This window comes from Bos indicus, chromosome 2 (assembly GCF_029378745.1).
Source record: "Bos indicus isolate NIAB-ARS_2022 breed Sahiwal x Tharparkar chromosome 2, NIAB-ARS_B.indTharparkar_mat_pri_1.0, whole genome shotgun sequence".
In the NCBI taxonomy this organism is placed as follows: domain Eukaryota; kingdom Metazoa; phylum Chordata; class Mammalia; order Artiodactyla; family Bovidae; genus Bos; species Bos indicus.
Window position 1 is genome coordinate 36,140,135 of NC_091761.1, and position 21,945 is coordinate 36,162,079.

General features: G+C 41.3%; 1 protein-coding gene across 9 annotated transcripts in view; it reads left to right on the forward strand.

Annotated features, from left to right (window-relative positions):
• ITGB6 (integrin subunit beta 6) overlaps positions 1-21,945 on the forward strand; it is a 152,090-nt gene that overhangs the window by 72,022 nt on the left and 58,123 nt on the right. For all 9 annotated transcript variants that reach the window (XM_019971993.2, XM_019971971.2, XM_070799310.1 and 6 more), the window contains 3 exons: positions 1,015-1,180; positions 3,164-3,325; positions 7,297-7,392. In XM_019971993.2, the coding sequence (XP_019827552.2) occupies positions 1,015-1,180; positions 3,164-3,325; positions 7,297-7,392 (424 nt within the window). The remainder of the gene's footprint in view (positions 1-1,014; positions 1,181-3,163; positions 3,326-7,296; positions 7,393-21,945) is intronic.

Here is a 21,945-nt window from a genome sequence, read left to right on the forward strand (position 1 = left end):
TCTTGAACTTGCCAAGCTGCTTGTGTAAGTCAACCAGCTCTTTCCATGCAGCACCCCGCAACCTCATTGGTGGCTACTTCTTTTTGTCTCTGTGCTTCTCCACCAGTGTTTCTCAAACTTTGGAATGCATCAGGAAGACTTGGTTCAACACAGGTCTCTCAACCCACTCCTACCAGTTCTGACTTAGCAGGTCTGTAGTCACACCCCAGATTTTGCATTTATAGCAAGTTCCCATGTGACGCTCATGCTGCTAAGTCCAAGGACCACACTTTGAGAAACTGCTGTACATTATTAGCTCCACTTCACAAAAGAAAACCCAAAACTCAGAAGCATTGAGTACTTGCTCAAAATCTCATGTACAACTACTAGCTGGCTTTCAGAATAAAATGTTACTGGGTCAGCAATTTCTGTTCTACTGTGATGTCTTTAGGGCAGATCTCATCCAAACATGGCATTTTCCCCAAATGTTAACTGTCTTTAGTAGTGGCTTTACCCCAGGTTGGCCCACATGGTCTGTTCTATCACAACAAAGTTGGGCTCTAGAATCGAGAGACTCAGTCTGATTTTCAGGCCCTGGGCAGGCAGGACTGAGCATAAGAAGAAGACAGATTCCTCTCTTAGTCTTGCTACAGGATGACATCCTTGATGACAATTTAAGCTATCAGAATACAAAAGAATTGTTGTCATCATGTAAACTTAATGGTGGGCTTTGGTTGAGAGACAATAGAAGGAAGTGACTACATACAAGGAGCATCTGATCACCTGATTATCTGTTTTTTCTGAACCAATGCAAGACACACAACAAGCTCTTTGTGTTAGCTAATGTGACCCATTTGGAAGGGGTGGGTAGGAGATGATAAAACAACCTTAACAGTGAGACTCAGAGCCAAGTTACAGAGTCAGGCACTTTATGAAATGCATCTTCATGGAAGGAAATGCTGTTAGGCTATTACACCCATTCATTGTGTGTTGTATCACGTTTCTTCAAGAATATTTTACATCTTCCTTTTGCAGTAGTATTCCATACTTTTGTTTGCCTACATTTGGATTCAAGCACATTTTGCCGTTGACAAATGATGCTGAAAGATTCAACGAAATTGTGAAGAATCAGAAAATTTCTGCTAATATTGACACCCCAGAAGGTGGATTTGATGCAATTATGCAAGCTGCTGTGTGTAAGGTATGCTGAGGTTGAGCAGTGTTTCATTCTGTTAACCCAAATTTCATCTCTTGTGAACACATCATTGAAAAGCTTAGCTAACTTTATCTTTCCTTTAGTCATCATATTTCTACAAGAGATACTTTTCTTAAAACACACCATTTATTCCATCTTGTTGAAATGAGGATAATTTTTATGCCTCATGTTCAAATCATCTAATAAAATTGTAATACTGTTGGGAAAAATTGGTTAAAAGAATTTTAATATACTTATATATGTATTATATATTTATATTATATAATTTATATATTAAATATTATAATTCTCAAAGATCAAGATCAGGAATTTCCCTAGCATTCTAGTTAAGACTGTGTTCCCACTGCAGGGGGTGTGTGTTCGATCCCTGGTTGTGGAACTAAGATCCCACGTGCTGTGTGGTGCAGCCAGAAAAATTACAAAGATGTAGGTTGTATTCATTAGTTTTTGAACTAACCATGGTGAAAAAAAAATCAAATGTAGCAATTAATGAAAAAAGTAAAAATTCTCTGATTCACAGAGAGGGCAATGGCACCCCACTCCAGACTCTTGCTTGGAGAATCCCATGGACGGAGGAGTCTGGTGGGCTGCAGTCCATGGGGTCTCGAAGAGTCAGACACGACTGAGCGACTTCACTTTCACTTTTCACTTTCATGCATTGGAGAAGGAAATGGCAACCCACTCCAGTGTTCTTGCCTGGAGAAGCCCAGGGATGGCGGAGCCTGGTGGGCTGCCATCTATGGGGTCTCAGAGTTGGACGTGACTGAAGCGACTTGGCAGCAGCAGCTCTGATTCAGAATAAACTTCTACATATGATGAGCTAGCTATTGGTTTGAACCAACAAAATAAACATCAAAAGCCACAGTGTCTCTACAATAATGCTAGAATACCTCTCCTCCTTGACAATCAGACACATATCCATGGAAACAGTTCTCCTGTTTTCAGATGACTTTCATGGAAAATATCAGGAAACAGATAGGACTGAGGGTCCCAGAACATAGGAGGGCCAAGGAATTAGGGAAGGAAGGAAAAAGATAAGGTACGAGGGGATAACTGCAATGAAGTTTGTCCTACTAGTTTCTGGCATAATGGTGGTGCTGTAGTTTAGTTACTAAGTCGTGTCTGACTCTTGTGACCCCCATGGACTGTAGCCCACCAGGCTCCTCTGTCCATGAGATTCTCCAGGCAAGAACACTGGAGTGGGGTGCCACTTTCTCCTCCGGGGGATCTTCCTGACCCAGGGATCGAACCTGCATCTCCTGCATTGCAGGCTGATTCTTTACTGCTGAGACACCAGAGAAGCTGACTAGTTCCTGGACAAATCTTAATTAAAGGGGAGAGCTATATGAAGAAACAGACAACAGACCATCTTAATTAGCAGTTAGCAGTACTCTGCAGTCGTACTTTGATAAGCAATTCTTATCCTTGTATTATGCTGATAATTTTTGGATGGTAACAGTAAAAAGAGAAATATGTCTTTTTTACTCAGAAAGAGAAATATTTCTTTTTCAGAGAAATGTGCCTACAGGTTGGGTGAAATCTTAGTAAAATAGGCTTACTTCAAGTCCATTCTGTATTGCATTCTTAACTAGTTTTGCTTCAGCTTGGATTTTGGATAATCTACAACCTCCCTCACTCCCTTCTCTCATTTTTCTGGTAAATTAAAAGCTGGACAGTAAAAATAATTAACTTTGTAAAAATCAAGATCAACTGGATACTGATTGTAGTGAAACCATTTTTTTCTGAAGCATAAATCATCTGAAAATGTAATCCAGGATAAAACAAATGTCACATAATTTCATTTTTAATACATTAATATTACCAACTCACAATAGATGAAAAAGTCTAAAATAGACTGACTAGCAATATATTTTTTGATAATCTGAATGTGTCCAAGCATAAGTGATTCACTCTCAATAAATGCCTGCCTCTTTTCCATACAAGCCAAATGCTTCTTTATCATTGTAGGAAAAAATTGGCTGGCGGAATGATTCCCTCCATCTCCTGGTCTTTGTGAGTGACGCGGACTCTCATTTTGGAATGGACAGCAAACTGGCAGGCATCGTCATTCCTAACGATGGGCTCTGTCACTTGGACAGCAAGAATGAATACTCCATGTCAACAATCTTGGTATGTAACCTACACTCTACATACACTGTTTTCAGGGCTACAAGTAGGCAAATGAAGCAGCAATTGCTGTAACACACAGCAGAATAACCCACACTTAGTAGAAGAAGTGTGCCTTTTCTGATTTGAGGTTAACAGATCGGCCTTTCTCAATCCTCCTCGCCTTTAGAGGTTCCCATAGGAGCACAGGAGGGCAGTGGGGATATGTGATAAGTTCAGATTTGCTATACTACAAAAGATCCCAGAACCTCCCTAATTTTTCAAAGAGCCAGAGGGCAGCAAAATGCAATACAGTCAGTTCATTCTGTTTGAACCACAGCCCTAGAAAGGAAGACTCAGCCTAACCCTAGGAGTGATGGTCCCAGAGTCATGTTCCCTCAATAATTCCATGTTTTCATGGACCCTGGGCCCCTTGGGAGATCACTAATCAGGTGCTGCTTGACCAGTACTTATTAAATTTGGCTTATTTTTATAATTAAAAAAAATGCTGGTGACATTAAAAAAAAAACTTGACTTTTGCAAAACAAGGTAAAAATTTCAGAGCTCTTTTGATGTATATGATCTGATTTGATCCTCACCAGAACCCTGTGTGTCTAATTGCTTCCCTTGAACAGACCATGAGGCTGCCATGCTGCTGCACATGTTATTCCCTCTGTCTGAAATGCCCTTTCCCCCAAGGCTGCTGAGAAACTCTTACTGATCTGTTAAAACCCAGCTCCATCATGACTTCTCTGGGGAAGGGGGAGGTCCTTGTTTGACTTCTGCTGGGCACCAAAGCAATTATCTCTCCCAAGGTCTTGTACACAGAGGGCTTCTTGGCCATCACTAGATGGAAATGTGTTTGCTGGTATCTGCCTTTAGCATGCATCCTCAGTGCCAAAACTGGTTTACTATCCCTATTTCCTGACAGCACAGTGCTTGGAACATGCTAAAATACAATTGAATTATGGAGTAGTAACCTGGAAAAGGTCATACTATCCCCATTTAATACTTGGTATGAAATGGTACAGAGAATTTAAGTGACTACTTAAAATGACAGTGCTACAGAGGTGTATGTAGGACATAGAAAGAAAAAGGAAAGAGAATGCAGAATTTTAATATCAGGTTGGAAAAACCATTTTCTAAAAAACTTTTAGTGAGATAGCATATAGAAATGCTTACTATAGTATCAGCAATTAGTTTTTTAAAATCTGATGGTTCATTTGGCTTAAAGCTCAATATTCAGAAAACGAAGATCATGGCATCCAGTCCCATCACTTCATGGCAAATAAAAGGGGAAACAGTGGAAACAGTGGCTGACTTTATTTTTTTGGGCTCCAAAATCACTGCGGATGAAATTAATTTCATGACTTCAGCCATGAAATTAAAAGATGCTTACTCCTTGGAAGGAAAGTTATGACCAACCTAGAGCATATTTAAAAGCAGAGACATTACTTTGCCAACAAAGGTCTATCTAGTCAAGGCTATGGTTTTTCCAGTAGTCATGTATGGATGTGAGAGTTGGACTATAAAGAAAGCTGAGCACTGAAGAATTGATGCTTTTGAACTGTGGTGTTGGAGAAGACTCTTGAGAGTCCCTTGGACTGCAAGGAGATCCAACCAGTCCATCCTAAAGGAGATCAGTTCTGGGTGTTCATTGGAAGGACTGATGTTGAAGCTGAAACTCCAGTACTTTGGCCACCTGATGCGAAGAGCTGACTCATTGGAAAAGACCCTGATGCTGGGAAAGATTGAGGGCAGGAGGAGAAGGGGACGACAGAGGATGAGACGGTGGGATGGCATCACCGACTCAATGGACATGAGTTTGTGTAAATTCCGGGAGTTGGTGATGGACAGGGAGGCCTGGTGTGCTGCGGTTCATGGGGTCGCAAAGAGTCGGACATGACTGAGAGATTGAACTGAACTTAACTGAATGGTTCATAAATTACCTGCTACCGTTTCTTGACCTAAATCTCTAAACTTCAACATGGATGTTTCTACCTAACTTTTGATCAATGTGCTTAGTCTCAGTCGTGTCCAACTCTTTTCGACAGCATGGACTGTAGCCCACCAGGCTCCTCTGTCCATGGGGATTCTCCAAGCAAGAATACTGGGTGGGTTGCTATGCCCTCCCTCCAGGGGACTTCCCAACTCAGGGATTGAACCAGGTCTCCCACATTTGAGGCAGTTTCTTTACCATCTGAGTCACCAGGGAAGCCCAAATTTTGATCAGTAGCATTCGTCAAATTTATATATGTTTTAATCATATAGGTTGTCCTTCCATATTATAAGGTCAGTGAGGGTAGCCACATTTTTGTATTTTGGCCAAAGAGGGGGAAGAAACTGAGAAATGGGTATTTTTCTTGTTACTTTTTTCTTGCAAATATTCAAATGCCCCATAATAGACATCTCAGAAAACACAGGATCACAGAAGCAAATAGTGACTGTTACCTGATATGACCTTCTCCTCTAATACCTGTTCAAGTCATTCTTGCTGAGTAAGCTGCTACAATGCACAGAGCCGTGGGCTAGTTCCTTGCCTGTAACATAGTCCCCAGGGCCTTGGAGCACCTCCTATGCACTCAACGCTGGGCCAGCCTCCTGGGGCCTCAAAATAACAAGACATGATCCCAGGCCTTGAGGAACTTACAATGTATTTGTGGGAGTTAAACCAGCATATCTGGACCAAATAGAAAATCATATTCACCTGCCTATGGAGGGCTACATGGTGCCATCCTGGCTACACAGGCACAGTGGTTGGATGGTGGAAGAATATATGGAGATAAGGAGAAACCAGCACCAGAAGAATTCAGGCTTAAGGGTGAAGGATACTTAATGTTTGGGCAATTGAAACTCAGAGGAGGCTGAGAATGTCAGACTCAGGAAGCTTTATACTATCTGGATTCTACTGATATCCTGTAATAAAAAAAATCCAAATGGGATAGAAAGTATGCATTACACAGCCAGATCTGCAGTTAGGTAATTGACCTGAGTATCTTAGGCAAAATTATACTTTTCTCTCAACTTGAATGAAAAACACATTAGAAAAATATTCCTGAAGTGCTGAGAATATATGCAGCAAGCACATTCACGTATAAGAAGGCCTATTTGTCAGTGTTCCTGTACTTGAGCTGTCTACAGTCATAACCGACACAGTATTCTTAGTTGACTTGTTTGCAGACCACTCTCTAATGTGAGTTTCCCTTTTGTATATTATCTACATTTGGAGTCAGGCCAGGCAAATGGGCTTCATGTTTTCTAGTCTTGGAAAGTAAAGGTCATCTGCCAATATGATAATGAATGACTTTATTTTTTAAACCGCTCATATCACTCAGGAATGAATGCCTCAACGAAATAGAAGTAAACTGAGTACAATGTGCTTTCAATTGTCCTGTAAAAATAATTGCAGCATCCCATAAAACCAGTCTGTGACATCAAAAAGAACAAACCAGAGAAGTGCACAGGAACATCTCAAGTCAGAGGGGTTTAGGAATTGCAGTGCGTCCTTCCTCCGCAGGCTCGCCCTTGCTCAACCCTCATCCCGCCCCATCCAATTCCAGTCAGAGCCGCAGGAGTCACGCTGGTCACATTCATCATAGTCTAACAGCTCCTCCCTCAGTTCTAACCTCCCCAACAATGTGAGCCTGCTGGCAAGTGGCACTTAGAGAAGACATGCATCTCTACCCTTGAAAAGATGACACACTAAAGTCTTTAAATAAATTTAGTGATCTCCTTGGAAGTGACAGAGCATAATACTCCACATTGACAGGCACTGACTCTAAGGAATTAAATGGACTTACAAGATCTGGGAAACAATTACTAAGCCAATTAAGAAAGTAATGCTAATTGTGTACTTGTTTACTTGGCATGATAAACACAAAAATGCCTGTGAGAACTGAAATGCCAAACTCAGTAAGATACTTCTGAAAGAAATATCCCTTTATTTCATATACTTTTGTTAAGAAGATACTTAAAATCTATGTGTTAAATTTTAGGAATATCCAACAATTGGACAACTCATTGATAAACTGGTGCAAAATAACGTGTTACTGATCTTTGCTGTAACCCAAGAACAAGTTCACTTGTATGAGGTAAGCAAACATAATTTGGGAAATTCCTTCAGGGAGATTATTTGACATGAAACTTTAACTCTGAGTTTAATACATGGGAGACCATTAGATAATTATTAACACATACCAGATATACTGGACACTGGCAAAGTGGATTCAGATACTGTTTGCAATTTAAATTATAAACACAGAGGTACAGCAAGGAGTGGGGGACAGATACGATGGGAAGAGGAAGAGAGAATTAAGGAAATGAAAAGTTGGAAGACAGTACGAGTTAGCCTAGTTAAATAGAATTACCTATCTAATGGAAAATCAACCTATCTTTCCTTGAACTTTTCATCTGATGAGGAAAGAGTTAACAGAAGGCAGGGAAAATTATGAGAATGGGAGGAGAATTGACTTAAACTCTCTGACATTTGCAAATTCAATGTATAGAAAATACACAAATGGAGAGATATAAGTTAAACTATTGAGACATGAAAAGTCGAAAGAAAAAGCTTGTTAAACTGGGCCCCAAAATAATTTCTCCTTTAAAGTATCTGGATTTGCAGTTCAAATTTTTGAATGGAAACACCAATGGCAGAAAAGGAATTGTTTCACTAAAACACATACTAGAAAATGCAAATGTTTTCTGTGGTCTCTTTCCAGGCTTAGAAAAACGATATGCCAAAATGCTATGCATTGGGGTATTAGCAAATGATTTATTCCTAATGCACAGTTTGACAGAGAAGTAGGAACATCTTTAGTCTGAGTCCTAGAACAAGTAGAGAAAATAGGTGTCCGGTACATTGCTTGTACCTTCTATGCAGAAGCTTCAAATACTCCTAAATTCAAAGTCTGATCTCCCATTCCTTTGAAAGGACCTCTGAACTTGCTTGATAACTTCACAGAGCTCAGGAAATGCTGAGATTATTTCACAGAGGCTTTGATTAAATGCCACTCACTGCTAAGGATGATGCAGCCAACTTCCACCAGGTTCTGTAGAAAGGATCCACGAGGAGATCCTATCTTGCATTTTTAATGAGAGGAGGGCTTTGTACACCAGGTGAGACTGCCTTCTGCTGAAAACCAAGGAAGTCCCTTGCAATCAAGCTACATACTCGAGGGCTTTGTTCTACTCAAAGACTATGTGGGTTCACCTGATCTGGGCATTTTCTTAAGGCTTTTTAGTATGCGATACTTGTTTCCAGTGGTTTTAGGTAGTAAAGTTGCGGTAAAAGTTTGTTTTTTTTTTAAACTCCAAATACAATAGTGAGTCTATTCTACCTTTGATTCCTAAAGCTAGAGTGGGAGGACTCTGGGGGTCACCACACTTTTCCCAAAGTTGAGCTTCTGTTTAGAAAGAGGAGGGGGAGTTGCACTATGTTCTTAAAAGGGGGATCTGGGAAACACAATTGATAATCATGAGCACAGACCCCCATAACTCACTTTGGTAATAGTCTTTAAGACTCAGAACTCATTTAAATGCCTCCTCAAGATTGCCATTAAAAAGACACAGCAAGATGAAAAATAACGGTGGCAAAACAGAATCTGTTGGATTTAAACAGGTTGCATCCACCATTCCCCAGTTGCAAAGGAAATGATCATTTCCAAAGAAAACACCAGATTACAGCCTGCCTCTAATATAACAGCAGGACGTTTATTTTGCCTGCCTACTAATCTCATTACGAGGTGAATTTATGTTCCATTGTGATCTGTGGTTTTTACCATCTAGGCTCCACTAAATTCAGAGGGACATTTTCAGGGAGCCATGCAGGGGACAGTCAGCAGCCCATTCTGTGACTCTAACCCTTTCATTATTTTGTTTTTATTTTGATGGACTCATCATTTCCTCTTCAGGTAGTAGGCTGCAGCCTGATCTAAAGATAATGACAGCAACCCTGCACTTCCCTGAAGGCTTCACACAGCATGAAAATGCTGATCTCTTGTTTTATTGATAATGAATACTGAAAATAGACTAATAATGACTTGGGTTGCCTTTCCATTTAAATCTCTTAGAAGGAGCCCTATGTGTGCAGGAGCCCTGCATGACCTGATGTTTGGATAGCTGTGAATCACGGAAAAATTAAACCAGAGATAGGATAAATAAAAGAGCTAAGTGGTTGGATCTAATGAAAATTCCGGGAGGCAATCTGTTTGCCCTTGTTGTGTTCAGCATAGTTGTGTGCACATACATCCCAGGAAGGGGCTGGGTCAGGTTCAGTGGCACCCGTCTTGCAGAAAATAAAGATTTGTGTTGCCTATTCATGGAACGCAGGGGAAAAAATGGCTGTTTTTTCGATGATTTGCGTAAGGTGCTTTGGACTGCCCAGGTGTGTAGTACCACTGCACTTTGTGGGAACAGTGATGAGCAAACAGTGGGAAGGTAAAGTAAGCAGTTTTGTCTTCAGATCAGTATGACTGCAGTGTGCACCCAGACTCCAGCAAACAGATGATTTAGAACAAACTTATTATTATGAATAGTTTCCTCTTTGTCCAATTACAGGGTTCAAAAGATAATGATAGATAACAGACTGAGCAGTAGGTAGTATATTACATTCTACTGCTAAATACCATTTTGAATCAGGATTCAATTACTCAAGCTTTAAAAAAAATTTTTTTTATCACCTCTGTTGTTTTCAAATATTTACTGTTAATTTACATCAATTTAGCATCAGGCTACTAAACTCCAACTACCTAATTTGACTAGTCTTTCCTTCCTAATGAGATATTGAGAGAAAAGCAATTAAATTAGCATTTTTGACCACATTGTCAAATCCTGTTATTAATCACGTGGAATTATTTGCAAGACTCATTGTCTTTCAAAACATCTACCTCTGGCTGGAGAAGATGAGTTTTATAGTGCTAATTGTTATTATATATAACTATATGACCTGGTATTTATGATGTAATGTTGAAAAAGCACTTAGAAAGTAAACAAGATGTATTGGTAAAAGAAGCTTTCAGTTTACCCACTAATATCTGAGACCACTAATTGACGTCCTTGTGGTTATTAGGACAGAGTGATGTGTTTAAAGGGGTCTCCCCAGTGGCTCAGCAGTAAGCAATCCACCTGCAATGCAGGAGATGTGGGTTTGATCCCTGGGTCAGGAAGATTCCCTGGAGGAGGAAATGGCAACCCACTGCAGTATTCTCGCATAGAGAATCCCATGGACGGAGGAGCCTGCCACCATGGGGTGGCAAACAGCTGGACACGACTGAATGACTAAACACACATGATGTGTCTAAAGCAGGAGGACAGGGACCCAAACAGGTTGTTTTACCACCAAGAGGCCCTTCCCTCTGCAGGTAAAAAAGCCATCTATAATTAACTCTGTAAAGAGCAGAGTGGATCTTACCCATCTTTCTGTTTAGGCCAATTTCTCAATACAAAGTAGATTCTCAGTAAATATTTGTTGAATGAATTTTTTTCCAAAAAAAAAAAACTGCAATGCAAGCACTTCATCTTATCTCAAATAGGGTCAAAATTTCTAAATAGGAATGTGACGTTTTGTGTGACAAATGTCTGTCAAGGTCAAGGGAACCCATGTACAAGAGCAGGTAGGAGTGCCTGACCCATCACTATGGTGATCTGCGGCTCTGGCTATTCTTTCTCCATCCTTCCACTTTGGATCCAGGTGGTACCAGAGAGGGGAAGGAACACTCTGCTGTCAGTCTTGGGACCACCTTGTAGAATAAGCTCCAGAGCCTTCTTGCATGTGTGCTAAGTCACTTCAGTTGTGTCTGACTCTTTGTGATTCCATGGACTGTAGCCCACCAGGCTGCTCTGTCCATGAGATTCTCCAGGCAAGAACAGTGGAGTGGGTTGCCATTTTCTTCTCCAGGGGATCTTTCTGACCCAGGAATTGAACTCGAGTGTCTTAAATCTCTTGCATTGGTGGGTGGGTTCTTTACCATTAGTACCACCTGGGAAGCCCCACCCCATCCCCCCAGCTTTCTTACTAGTCTGTGAAAGGAAACCCCCTGAATGATTAACCGCTTGATAGTCATTAATCTTAAAACAAGATGAAAGGTGCTGCAGTATGCTATGAGCCTGATATTTCAGAAGTATGGCTTCTGGGTTTTTTTTTAATTTAATTTAATTTTTAAACTTTACATAATTGTATTAGTTTTGCCAAATATCAAAATGAATCTGCCACAGGTATACATGTGTTCCCCATCCTGAACCCTCCACCCTCCTCCCTCCCCATACCATCCCTCTGGGTCGTCCCAGTGCACTAGCCCCAAGCATCCAGTATCGTGCATCGAACCTGGACTGGCAAGCTTCAGTTTTTCAGGAACCAAAAACCCAGTTTTAATTTCACTCTTTCTTTCTTCTTTTTCCTCATCTTTTGAGTGTTTCACCACAGTAAGGGACTTTAAAGGAGGCAGAGAAATTAGGGAGGGAGATAAAACAAAAATTGACCCTTTGCCATTTGTTAGCCTCGGACACGACTGAGCGACTTCACTTTCACTTTTCACTTTCATGCACTGGAGAAGGAAATGGCAACCCACTCCAGTGTTCTTGCCTGGAGAATCCCAGGGATGGGAGAGCCTGGTGGCTGCCGTCTATGGGGTCGCACAGAGTCGGACACGACTAAAGTGACTTAGCAGCAGCAGCAGAAGCAGCAGCCTGTTCTATCATTGTTTGGTTTTATAACATCCTCTGCTGAAAAAAATCAAAACAAATTTACTCCAATGAATCCCTATATCACTAGCCTCAGTTTTTAATTAAATAAAAACACTGGACCAGATGACCTCCAGCTTTGGCAGTCAATGACTCTGTACCTGGAGGTGGGGGGATCACCACAAATTCCAATGATTTACACACAGATCAAGTACAGCTAATTGTAACATGGCTAATTTCAGTGACTGGTCTAAAACATTGTTCTTTATCTATCAACCCCATCCTGTAATGGGATATTCCAACTTTATGCTTTTAGTAAAAATATAATCATCTAGGAATTAAAAAGATAACTTTCTGAATTATGAGTTGATAAATTGCTCTTAATTCAAGGGTAATAGAAAAGGATCTTGATTTCTCTTTGTTCAACGATGCGGGCGTGCATGCTCAGTCGCTTCAGTTGTGCCTGACTCTTTATGACCCTGTGGACTATAGCCTTCCCGGCTCCTCTGTCCATGGGATTCTCCAGGCAAGAATACTGGAGTGGGTTACCATGTGCTTCTCCAGGGGATCTTCCCAACCCAGAGATCTAACCCAGGTCTCCTGCATTAGCAGTTGGGTTCTTCATCACTAGCACCACTAGCCCTTGTTTGAAGGTACCTGGGAATAAAGACAAAGGAGAGCCAGTTGCCCACACTTTCCTCATTAATTAACACCCCCTCAGAGAGGGAATATTTGGAAATAAAAACTCATGTCCTTGGATTATCAGGGTAAATTGGATAGAAGTATTTTCCAGATTAATTAATAAGACAGAAACATGAAAAATCATCAGTAGTTAACCCCTAGATTACATAGAGTAATTTTCTTCTGAAGAACTCAAAGACTCATAATCCAGAAAAGAAAAAAAAAAAAAAACACAGAAAAAAATATACAGATTGAAAACCAAGGTTTTAATGAGATGCCCTCTTAGGCCCATCCATATAGAAATAAGGGATTTCGTCAATACAAGATCTAAATATATCAAAAGTACACAATACCCAGAATGTCTAACATTAAGAGAGCTGACATGCTATTGACCATAGTCATTCATTCATTCATCAAACATCCAGGAGCCCAGCCAGGGTTGGTGACTAGAAAGAAAAAGACACAATGCCTGCCTCAAAAAGCCCCATAGAGCATTAACAAACTCATAAGCCAATTATTTACCTAAAGAACACAACATTTTAGAGACCCCCAAGGGATAGTTTTTCTGAGGGGGCAGAATTTCACATCAGTCAGTGTTTTTAACTCTTTCCTAGTCACCATTTTTGTTAGGAGGGACAGCAAATTGATTGGCAATCATAAAACTACCTTTGATGCTAAGGGTACCATTGGAACTGAGGGCCAGAGAGGATCAGTAACTATGACCATGAGAATAAATGAGAAGGTTTGCTGAGGGCTTATTAGGTGGCTGCTGTGGTGAAGTACTTTAACTCACTGTATTATTTAATCTCCTTTTTACTGCTATGTTCTGTGTGCTGTGCCTTGTCACTCAGTCACATCTGACTCTTTGCAACCCCGTGGACTGTAGCCCACCAGGCTCCTCTGTCCGTGGGGTTTCTCCAAGCAAGAATACAGAAGTGGGTTGCCATCCCTCCTCCAGGGTATCTTCCCAACCCAGGGATCAAACCCAGGTCTCCCAAATTGCAGGTGGATTCTTTACTGCCTGAGCCACCAGGGAAACCCAAGAATACTAGAGTGGGTAGCCTATCCCTTCTACAGGGGAACTTCTTGACCCAGGAATCAAACTGGGGTCTCCTGAATTGCAGGCGGATTCTTTACCAGCTGAGCTACCTAGGAAATCTCTTTTTATTGCTATAGCACCCAAAATAATTCAAAAGCAAGCTGCATGTGAGAGCCAGGATTTGAACCCAGAGAATCTGAGTCAGCCCCAACCACTGAGGTAAGTCACAATTGAACCTCGGTTTTTGCAGCGAAAGAGCACACCCATTCCTAGCTATCAGGCCAGGAGAGGAGCAGCTGTTCCACACAGTAAACGACTTTGAAAGTCACTGAACTGTAAGAGCACAGAGCACAAGGAGATGGCAGAGCATTTCCTGCAAACGGCAGAGATCTTCCAGGCCAGGGAACACTGGATTTTACTTACCGTTGCTGTTAACTTAGACAAACAGAGCAATCTGCAAACGTGTGGGCTTGAAAAGAGAGACACATTTGGATTCTGCCTTGTGTGTTATTTAAGCTCTGAGCAGTAAGAATGGATACCACAGCTAGAGTTTATGCCATTGGCCACCCCACCAAAAACACCTAGTCTCTAAGGTGACCACTATCAAGGTCCTGGCCTGATGGGGAAAGCAGACGCGTGGTCTGACGCAGGTTGTACGTCTGTTATGACGATACCCTTCAAGTACATGGAAATACAGAGTAGCACAAGGAACACCCACATACCTACTGGCCAGCCTTCTTCAGTCTTGACATTTTGCCACTCTATTTGCTTCAGATATCTTACAGAAATAAAACACTCCAGAGGGCTTCCCAGGTTACACAGTGGTAAAGAATCTGCCTGCCAACGTAGGAGACACAGGAGATGCAGGTTCGATCCCTGGGTCAGGAAGATCCCCCAAAGGAGGAAACAGCAACCCACTCCAGTATGCTTGCCTGGGAAATCCTCTGTCCATGGGATATAGCAGTGGGCTATAGTCCATGGGGTTGCAAAGAATCAGACAAGACTGGGCCCCTGAGTGCACACACACAAAACATTCCAGACCCAGTTGCCTGCTGTGTAATTACTAACTCTGACGCCACCTCCCTCTTTCCTTCCATAGAAGTCACCAGTATCCTGAACTTTATCATTCCCATGTTTATTTTGAGTACTATGAAAAACATATGTCTACCCATAACTAATTACATAGTTTGGGCTCACAAGTTAAATTTCATCCTGTATATATTATTTCTACAGTTTGCCTTTTGATTCAGTGTTATGTTTTGGGTTTTTTTTTTTAATTATGGTAAAATATACACAACATAAAAATTACCTTTTTACGGATTGAGTATATAGTTCTATGGCATTAAGTACATTTACATTGTGATGCTCAATGTTATGTTTTGAGGCTTATTCGTGGAGACACTAGAAGCTCTTGTTTACTCTGTTCTACGGCTTTACATATTCTACTATGTGTATTTACTGCAATATGTTCATTTGCAACTGAGGGCTTCAGATCGTTTCTAGTCCTGCAGCTTACAGTGTTACACTTGTTGAAGCCACAGACACCCTTGCGGGCATGTTCTCTGTTGAGGATGAACCTGTGAAAGTGAAGCCTCTGGGTCACAGGGGAGGGGCATCCTCAGCCCTCCTGGTGTATCCAAGTTGTTTTCCAAGTGGTTTATCAGCTACTCTCTTGCCAACAACATGGGAAGTAGAACTGTTAGTTGCTCAGTCATGTCTGACTCTTTGTGACCCCATGGATTATAGCCCACCAGGCTCCTATGTCCATGGGATTCTCCAGGCAAGAATACTGGAGTGGGTTGCTATTGCCTTCCCCAGGGGATCTTCCTAATCCAAGGATAGAACTTGGGTCTCCTGCATTGCAGGCAGATTCTTTACTATCTAAGCCACCAGGGAAGGCCTAACAATGTGGGAGTGTAGGGGGAAAAGAAACAGAAAAAAGAAAAAGACACGCATTAAATTACTATTTTTTTTGATGATAAAATTAATACGTTATTTTTTTAAAGAAGGGTGCCAGGGTCCAGCTCCGGCTGATCCAGGGTATTCAAAGGGGAGATGGCTTCGGCGAGGATCAGGATACAATAGCTTCAAATAGACATTAATTAGAGATGTAAAGAGTAATAGAATGAGGATAGCTCAGTAGGAAAATTCAGTGGAGAAAAGAGGCTGAGTAGCTTGGTTTATGCGGGAGACCAATAAAACTTCAAGACAAGAAGTTTGCACCACTTACGCAGGCCGCAGGCGTCCTTCCATTCTCCCGAAGGAGAGGAGACACTGAGGCCTTCCCGGTCGGATCTTAGAAGCCCAGGCATAATTAGTAAGCATGGCGGGTTCCGCACTCCAAATGGAGACTCAGCCAGAGTTTGAGAGAGAGAGAGACATGGGGAGACCAGTATTTCGAGGAACTGATCCCAATTCTTTATTTTCCAGGGTCTGTTTTTACACACTGAGATGTTATGCAAAAGTCACACATGGTCAGCAGTCCTGACTTTTATCAAAGTCAGGTGCTTCATACAAATGTATACAGAGGTCTTAGGGGCGTTACATCATCTTCTGGCCAGGGGGCCTGCTGACAATTTATGACCCTCTCCTTGTGACAGTGGTCAGTCAACCAGAACACTATTTTCTCCAAGGGTGATTATTCTTAAAACAGACGCCACCCAAATAAAGTTACATTCCTATAGGGTGAGGATGTAGTGGGTTTTAGTTAAGGAAAGAATTTACTTAGCCTAAGGTCTAATGTGATTTATATCAAAAGTTAATACTTATTTCTTCTATATATTCATTAATGTGTGTAAGGGCAGGGGATGTGGAGTCTTAGCAACAAACATTGGCTCAACAAATGAAAAACCCTTCACCAATACAATTTCTAATCAGCCCACTATACTTATACTAATAATTTTCTAACTTCTCTAAAGAACCTGTTTTTAGAAGGTTTAAAGCATCTCATGCCTCTCACGGTTGGGAGGCTGTGAGCAATCACATGTGGCCGGACAAGCCTGTCAGGCAGGCTAGAGAACCTTCAGAGGAGTTTGTAAGTTGAAACACTCTTGTCACGCCCAGGAGTTTTTTTTAACTGGAGCTCTAGGTTAACTCCTTCTCCAAAAGAGGTGGTGGGGGACAGCCCCCCATAAAGTCAGAGGTGTAGGTGGCAGCACAAAGTAGTAAAGTAGGCAGGCTCTGGTTATGGGGGTAGATGCTCGAGGATTTCCAGGGGGACTCCTGAGGCTCGATCCCGCCTTTGTGTATGTCGAGCCTCCTTCCTCATGACCTTTGCCATGGGCGGAGTGCCTCACTCTGGCCCCCAAAAGAAGGGGATAGAGAAAAGCACAATGAAGAAACTAAAGATCACCCATAAACTCACCACTCGGACACAGCTAACCATTCTTGACATTTTAGAATAAGTCCTCTCTTTTGTCTTTACATACATTTACATGCTTTAACATAATTGGTATAAGACTGTATATATTACATATACATATATATATTATGTTCAAATTTTTAGAATGCATTTATATATTTACAGTCTTATAAAGACATAAAAATTAAATTGCACTTAGTTATATATCAAACAACTGCTTTTATTAATAAGAATAACAGATGAAATCAAGGTAATTCTACAAGATTCTGAATCAGTGATTGCCAGATGTAAAGGGTGTATGTTTTCAAATAAAAACAAACTTGCTCCCCACCCCTAGCAGCTCCAGAAGATCTACAGTTACTACACTTTTACCTACAGATTATGTTTTTACACATTCAAATGATTATTGTTGTTGTTCAGTCGCTAAGTCATGTCTGACTCTTTGTGACCTCATGGACTACAGCATGCCAGGCTTTCCTTTCCTTCACCATTTCCCAGAGTTTGCTCAAACTCATGTCTATTGAGTCTGTGATGCTATCTAACTATCTCATCCTCTGCCCTCCTCTTCTACTTTGAACTTAAATGATACTTGGTTACTTCATTGAACATTCATGCAACATCTTTAATAGGAACATCAAATTATTTCTAGTACCTGTTTTCTTATCCCTGAAAGTGCCCTATCAATGAGGACATCTGTGAACGAACTCAGTTTCTTCATAGGCCCATCTCCAGACTGCCAAGTGCCTACCCTTGGCCGTGTGACTACCCTTCCATTTCTAGGAAGGCCCAGAGCATGCAGGGACTCAGTTACCTGTCTATCTCCTGTACCTTTTCTATAGCTGCAGGTGGCCACCCTGTCTGTGTTCATGTGCTCAGTTGCTTCAGATGTGTCCAACTCTTTGTGACTCTATGGACTGTAGACCGCCAGGCTCCTCTGTCCATGGAATTTTCCAGGCAAGAATACTGGAGTGAGTTGCCATGCCCTCCTTCAGGGGGTTTTCCCGACCCAGGGATCAAACCCATGTCTTCTGCATCTCCTGCATTGCAGGTGGATTCTTTATTGCTGAGCCACTGGAGAAGCCCCTGTGTCTGTGGGGCTGGCCCAAACTATAGTTATGCTGAAAGGAAGCTCACCCTGGCTTGCATCAGCATGCAGATTTTAATTGCACCCATGTATACTCTCATGATACAGCCTTTTACACAATTATAGAGGACTTTAAGGCACAAGGGACAAATTAAACTGATAGCTCCCAGGCATAAGAAAAGTTTGATAGGATTATATATTTTAACACTATGGCTAATTATCCGAAAGAGGCCAAACTATGCTACAAAGTGGCCACTATTTGTTACAACACAGTTCAGTATTTTGTTGCCCTTACAGACTTGAATCTTCAAAATGTAAACAGAAAATTTTTAAAACAGAAAATTTTGTTGAGCTTGAACAGTTTGGATGCATTTTACTTACTAATTCAGGGGTTGGCATACTTTTTCTCTAGGGTTGCCAAATTTCACACATAAAAATACAGGATGTCCAATCAAATTTGAATTTCAAATAAACAACAAATAATTTTTTATGTTTTAGTATGTTCCATGCAATATCTGGGCCACATACTAAAATTTTTGGAAGAATTACTAAAAGAAAAATGGAGAATCATGTACAGCATTGGGGAATAATGGAAGAGGAGAGTGTGGAACCTTACTTCTATAGGATCTTCAGGGAATATCCCTTTCAAGAAATGATTATAAATAAAGCAGCAACCTGAAGGATTGTGTATACAAGCTCACAACCTGATGTTAGCTGGGGTAGAAGGGGATGGAGTGGGAAAGGTAGGCTAAAATCAAACTCCTCAGTCTTGAAAGCCAAGGAAAGTAAGCACAGTGTTATTCCATGGGTAGGAGGCATTCAAAAACACCACTTTTGTTGTTGAGCAGAAAACAGATGTCACAGGTATATGATAGATTGAGGATCCCATATGGATTATGTGTGTACAGTTTTAAAATCATGGCATCATTATTTTCCAAATTGCCAAAGCTCTTCCTGGGAACCTCCTCCTGACAATAAGAATGATGTTGACAGGCCATTCTATACCAGGCATTCTTAAACTTTAGCTCTCAATCAGATCAGATCAGATCAGATCAGTCGCTCAGTCGTGTCCGACTCTTTGCCACCCCATGAATCGCAGCACGCCAGGCCTCCCTGTCCATCACCAACTCCCGGAGTTCACTCAGACTCACGTCCATCGAGTCAGTGATGCCATCCAGCCATCTCATCCTTTGTCATCCCCTTGTCCTCTTGCCCCCAATCCCTCCCAGCATCAGAGTCTTTTCCAATGAGTCAACTCTTCGCATGAGGTGGCCAAAGTACTGGAGTTTCAGCTTTAGCATCATTCCTGCCAAAGAAATCCCAGGGCTGATCTCCTGTAGAATGGACTGGTTGGATATCCTTGCAGTCCAAGGGACTTTCAAGAGTCTTCTCCAACACCACAGTTCAAAAGCATCAATTCTTTGGCATTCAGCCTTCTTCACAGTCCAACTCGCACATCCATACATGACCACAGGAAAAACCATAGCCTTGACTAGACGAACCTTTGTTGGCAAAGTAATGTCTCTGCTTTTGAATATGCTATCTAGGTTGGTCATAACTTTCCTTCCAAGGAGTAAGCGTCTTTTAATTTCATGGCTGCAGTCACCATCTGCAGTGATTTTGGAGCCCAAAAAAATAAAGTCTGACACTGTTTCCACTGTTTCCCCATCTATTTCCCATGAAGTGATGGGACCAGATGCCATGATCTTCGTTTTCTGAATGTTGAGCTTTAAGCCAACTTTTTCACTCTCCACTTGCACTTTCATCAAGAGGCTTTTTAGTTCCTCTTCACTTTCTGCCATAAGGGTGGTGTCATCTGCATATCTGAGGTTATTGATATTTCTCCCGGCAATCTTGATTCTAGCTTGTGTTTCCTCCAGTCCAGCGTTTCTCATGATGTACACTGCATATAAGTTAAATAAGCAGGGTGACAATATACAGCCTTAACATACTCCTTTTCCTATTTGGAACCAGTCTGTTGTTCCATGTCCAGTTCTAACTGTTGCTTCCTGACCTGCATACAGATTTCTCAAGAGGCAGGTCAGGTGGTCTGGTATTCCCATCTCTCAGAATTTTCCACAGTTTATTGTGATCCACACAGTCAAAGGCTTTGGCATAGTCAATTAAGCAGAAATACATGCTTTTCTGGAACTCTCTTGCTTTTTCCATGATCCAGCAGATATTGGCAATTTGATCTCTGGTTCCTCTGCCTTTTCTTAAACCAGCTTGAACATCAGGAAGTTCACGGTTCACATATTGCTGAAGCCTGGCTTGGAGAATTTTGAGCATTACTTTACTAGCGTGTGAGATGAGTGCAATTGTGTGATAGTTTGAGCATTCTTTGGCATTGCCTTTCTTTGGGATTAGAATGAAAACTGACCTTTTCCAGTCCTGTGGCCACTGCTGAGTTTTCCAAATTTGCTGGCATATTGAGTGCAGGACTTTCACAGCATCATCTTTCAGGATTTGGAATAGCTCAACTGGAATTCCATCACCTCCACTAGCTTTGTTTGTAGTGATGCTTTCTAAGGCCCACTTGACTTCACATTCCAGGATGTCTGGCTCTAGGTCAGTGATCACACCATCATGATTATCTGGGTCATGAAGATCTATTTTGTACAGTTCTTCTGTGTATTCTTGCCATCTCTTCTTAATGTTTTCTGCTTCTGTTAGGTCCATACCATTTCTGTCCTTTATCAAGCCCATCTTTGCATGAAATGTTCCTTTGGTATCTCTGATTTTCTTTCTTTTTTTTTTTTTCTCTGATTTTCTTGAAGAGATCCCTAGTTTTTCCCATTCTGTGTTTTCCTCTATTTCTTTGCATTGATCACTGAAGAAGGCTTTCTTATCTCTTCTTGCTATTCTTTGGAACTCTGCATTCAGATGTTTATATCTTTCCTTTTCTCCTTTGCTTTTTGCTTCTGTTCTTTTCACAGCTATTTGTAAGGCCTCCTCAGACAGCCATTTTGCTTTTTTGCATTTCTTTTCCATGGGGAGGGTCTTGATCCCTGTCTCCTGTACAATGTCACGAACCTCATTCCATAGTTCATCAGGCACTCTGTCTATCAGATCTAGGCCCTTAAATCTATTTCTCACTTCCACTGTATAATCATAAGGGATTTGATTTAGGTCATACCTGAATGGTCTAGTGGTTTTCCCTACTTTCTTCAATTTAAGTCTGAATTTGGCAATAAGGAGTTCATGGTCTGAGCCACAGTCAGCTCCTGGTCTTGTTTTTGCTGACTGTATAGAGCTTCTCCATCTTTGGCTGAAAAGAATATAATCAATCTGATTTCGGTGTTGACCATATGGTGATGTCCATGTATAGAGTCTTCTCTTGTGTTGTTGGAAGAGGGTGTTTGTTATGACCAGTGCATTTTCTTGGCAAAACTCTATTAGTCTTTGCCCTGCTTCATTCCATATTCCAAGGCCAAATTTGCCTGTTACCCCAGGTGTTTCTTGACTTCCTACTTTTGCATTCCAGTCCCCTATAATGAAAAGGACATCTTTTTTGGGTGTTAGTTCTAAAAGGTCTTGTAGGTCTTCATAGAACTGTTCAACTTCAGCTTCTTCAGCGTTACTTCTTGGGGCATAGATTTGGATTACTGTGATATTGAATGGTTTGCCTTGGAAACGAACAGAGATCCTTCTGTCGTTTTTGAGATTGCATCCAAGTACTGCATTTCGGACTCTTTTGTTGACCATGATGGCCACTCCATTTCTTCTGAGGGATTCCTGCCCGCAGTAGTAGATATAATGGTCATCTGAGTTAAATTCACCCATTCCAGTCCATTTCAGTTCGC